Source organism: Onychostruthus taczanowskii, unplaced genomic scaffold (genome assembly GCF_017590055.1).
Source record: "Onychostruthus taczanowskii isolate IOZ18803 unplaced genomic scaffold, ASM1759005v1 scaffold99, whole genome shotgun sequence".
NCBI lineage: Eukaryota > Metazoa > Chordata > Aves > Passeriformes > Passeridae > Onychostruthus > Onychostruthus taczanowskii.
In genome coordinates, this window is record NW_024507990.1 from 2167712 (window position 1) to 2171282 (window position 3571).

The 3571-nt window shown below is 62.1% G+C and overlaps 1 protein-coding gene across 1 annotated transcript; it reads right to left on the bottom strand.

The window, feature by feature from the left end:
* Positions 1-1270: 1270 nt before the first annotated feature.
* Positions 1271-1888, bottom strand: RNF222 (ring finger protein 222). The gene has a single exon (XM_041427389.1). It carries the CDS (start codon positions 1886-1888, stop codon positions 1271-1273), a length of 618 nt encoding a protein of 205 aa, XP_041283323.1.
* Positions 1889-3571: the final 1683 nt, after the last annotated feature.

Sequence of the window (3571 nt, forward strand, 5' to 3'; positions counted from 1 at the left end):
GCACCAGCAGGGGTGTCCAGCAATGCCCTTCTCCCTCCCCTGAGAGCAGGCTCGGAGCTTCCCAAACCCCAGCTGTGCCCCCCTGCTGCCCACTGCCATCCCCGGGCTGGGGGCTGACACTGGGGTCCCCTCAGGTGGCACCAGTCCCGAAGAGGGCAAAGCCAGGAGGATTTTGGGGCTGAGCAGTGCCCAGCCTGTTTGCACAGGTGAAAATGAGCCCCTGGCTGTGAGACCTCAGCAGTGGGGTACAGGGACAGGGAAATGTCACTCTGCCACAGGGCTCTAGCAAGGAGAGCAGGGTGGGATCCCAAATCTGCCCCCCTGTGATGGCCAGAACTTGGGTTTACCCCCAGCCCCTGTACCTGTGTCCCCCTGGCCGGATGGAAGCTGTGACAACAGGAGGACAGACATGACCCTGTGGAGCTCAGAGAAGGAGGGCACGGCTGGGCCTGCCTGTGGGGTGAGCTGGGCTCCCCTGCCACCCCATGGCCCTGCAGGGAGGCTGGCAGAGGGGAAGGTGAGCTCACAGGGCCAGCATTGCTCTCTCCATCCTCTGGTATCCCTGCCCTCGTGCCTGCCAGCTGCAGCTCTGGTTTCTCCATCCCGGACTGGAAGCTGTGAGTTTCTGCTCCAGAGAAGCTTCTGCTTCTCAGTTGCTGCTCCTGGCTGGCTGCATCACGGTGATCCCGATGTCCTGGGGACCTGCAGAGCCCCACAGCCTGGCAGGCCTGACCCCCTGAGCCCTCATGTGAGTTTCTGCTCCAGAGAAGATTCTTCTTCTGAGTTGCTGCTCCAGGCTGGCTGCATCACGGTGATCCCTATGTCCTGGGGACCTGCAGAGCCCCACAGCCTGGCTGCATCATGGTGATCCCGATGTCCTGGGGACCTGCAGAGCCCCACAGCCTGGCAGGCCTGACCCCCTGAGCCCTCGGCTGTGCCCGGTGCCACGGTGCCAGCCCGCCCAGGGCTGGGCAGGAGCAGCACAGCCCCCCCAGCCCTGCAGGTGCTGCCAGAGGGTGCAGGGGGATGTCTTCCACAGACCTTGCAGGAAGCCACAGCAGGCTTTCCCTGCCATATCTTAACCAGAAGGGACAGAAAATGCCAGCAGTGACACTGTGAGCAGCTGGAGCTCTGCGGGAAGGTCTGAGACTCCGCTCAGTCCCTGGCCGGGTGAGAGAGCTTCACCCCGAGCCGCTGCTGGTCTTCCTCTCAGAGAGAGTCTCCAGCCCGGCCGTGTCCCCAGCGACACCACCGCGGTGTCCCAGCCGTGCTACAAGTCCCTCCTGACCAGCAGCAGCCACGGCAGCACGGCGGCCAGCATGGCCACGGTCAGCACGAGCATCACGGCCAGCGCCATGGGCGACTGGCAGCACTGCAGCCCCAGCGCCGGGCCGGACGACACCGACAGCGACAGCGAGCTCCTCCTGGGCGAGCCGCAGTCCTGCGCGGCCACCAGCGGCACGCCGTGCTCGCTGATGACAAAGATGTGAGCATCCCGTGCCAGCCCCGCCGGGCAGCGCTCCGGGCTCCGCTCGGGCAGCACGAAGTGGCTGGGCACCACCAGCGTGTTGCTGGCCTCGCTCTTGGCCAGCTGCGACAGCGAGGACGGCGACAGGGGCACCTCCAGCGAGCGGGGCTCGGTGGCCCTGGGCGGCCACTGAGCCTTCTTCCTGCTGAGGAAGGTGACGAAGCGGCACACGGGGCACACGATGCTGCTCTGGACGTGCCCGTCCAGCTTGGCAGACAGCAGGCACTTCACCAGGCAGTCGTGGCAGAAGGTGTGGCCGCAGCTGAGCCGCCGGTGCGTGGCCTCCAGGGGATGGAACCTCTCGTAGCACACCGGGCACTCGGCCGGGGCAGCATCCTTGCTCGGGGGGGTCTCGGACATCCCTGCTGCGGTAAATGTTAGTGTGAGTTCGTGCTCAGAGAGAGATGTAGATATAAAATAAATCATACTTGTAGAATATCTGTTATGAAAAGCACCAAGATATAGAAATCTTACACAGGGGTGAAGAGATTACCTCGCCGGCTTGCAGAAACACAGGTGGCCACTGAATAGGGGTCCTAATTTGCAAGTGAAGGAGCTAGCTCCTGCAGAAACTCTGGGCGGAACACCCAAACAACCATCGGCCAGTAACGACCCCAGATAACTGAGGACAGCCCTGGACTCACATTTGAACAACTAGTTCCCATAACTTGGAATTTACATGTATCTGTTCCCCTCCCGGGTTGTTTTTCCAAAGACAGCTTTGTCCGATTGGAGACAGGATTCTTCCAATACCGGATAGGAGATAGAAAACTACATGAATATTCAGGAAAAAGAATAAAACAAAAGAAACTTCGCTCGGGCAAGAAAAGCAGTATATAGCCAAGGCTCAGACTGTGCCATCCCAGGCTCACACTGTGCCATCCCAGGCTCACACTGTGCCAATCCAGGCTCACACTGTGCCATCCCAGGCTCACACTGTGCCATCCCAAACCCAGACTGTGCCATTCCAGGCTCACACTGTGCCATTCCAGGCTCACACTGTGCCATCCCAGGCTCACACTGTGCCAATCCAGGCTCACACTGTGCCATCCCAAACTCACACTGTGCTATCCCTGGCCCAGACTGGGCTAATCCAGGCTCACACTGTGCTATCCCTGGCCCAGACTGGGCTAATCCAGGCTCACACTGTGCTATCCCTGGCCCAGACTGGGCTAATCCAGGCTCACACTGTGCTATCCCTGGCCCAGACTGGGCTAATCCAGGCTCACACTGTGCCATCCCTGGCCCAGACTGTGCCAATCCAGGCTCACACTGTGTCAGCCCAGGCTCACACTGTGTCACCAGTGCCTCTGTGCTCAGCTGCTGGGCATTCCCATCCCAGGATGGAACCTGCCAAGGACAGGGAGCTGCTCCCATCCCAGAGATCTCCAAGGGGCCCAGGGGAGCCTTGAGCAGCCAGGTTGGTGGAGCAGGGAGGTGACACGGCCAGGGAGGTGACACGGCCAGGGCAGGCAGCAGACACCCACCCTGGGCTCCTTCCAGGCTGCTGGGGGATGGCCTGGGCTGGTGGCCAGTCCGTGCTGGTGGCCAGACCATGGCATCTCCAGGCCATGGCATCTCCAGGCCGTGGGCATGCTTAGGCTGGAGCTGGGTACAGCAAGCCTGTGCCAGGGTTAGTCAGAGAGGAGGGAAGGCAGAGCCAGCCCAGCCCAGCCCCAGAGCAGTGTGGGGTGCTCCGAGCCCCCGATGGGGCTGAAGATCTGCCCTGCCTCTCCCTGGGCACGAAGGGAGAGGGCAGAGAGGAGAAGGGAGAGGGGAGAAGCTCAGCTCAGCCCTCCCAGACCAGCTCAGCAGCCTGACCTTCCCAAAGCTGCAGGTTTTTCCAGACCTGGTGGCATTTTCAGCCCCCGCCCAGCCTGCTCCCCTTTTCTCACACAACACCCTCCCAGCCGGCCTGGCCTTCTGCCACCCCAGGCCGGGCTGCCCTCCTCCTGCAGGGCTGTCACCCCCTGTCACAGGGACAGCAGGACCCACTCCCGGGCACGGAACAGATCCAGGCTCCCGCCCCGTTCAGGAGGGATC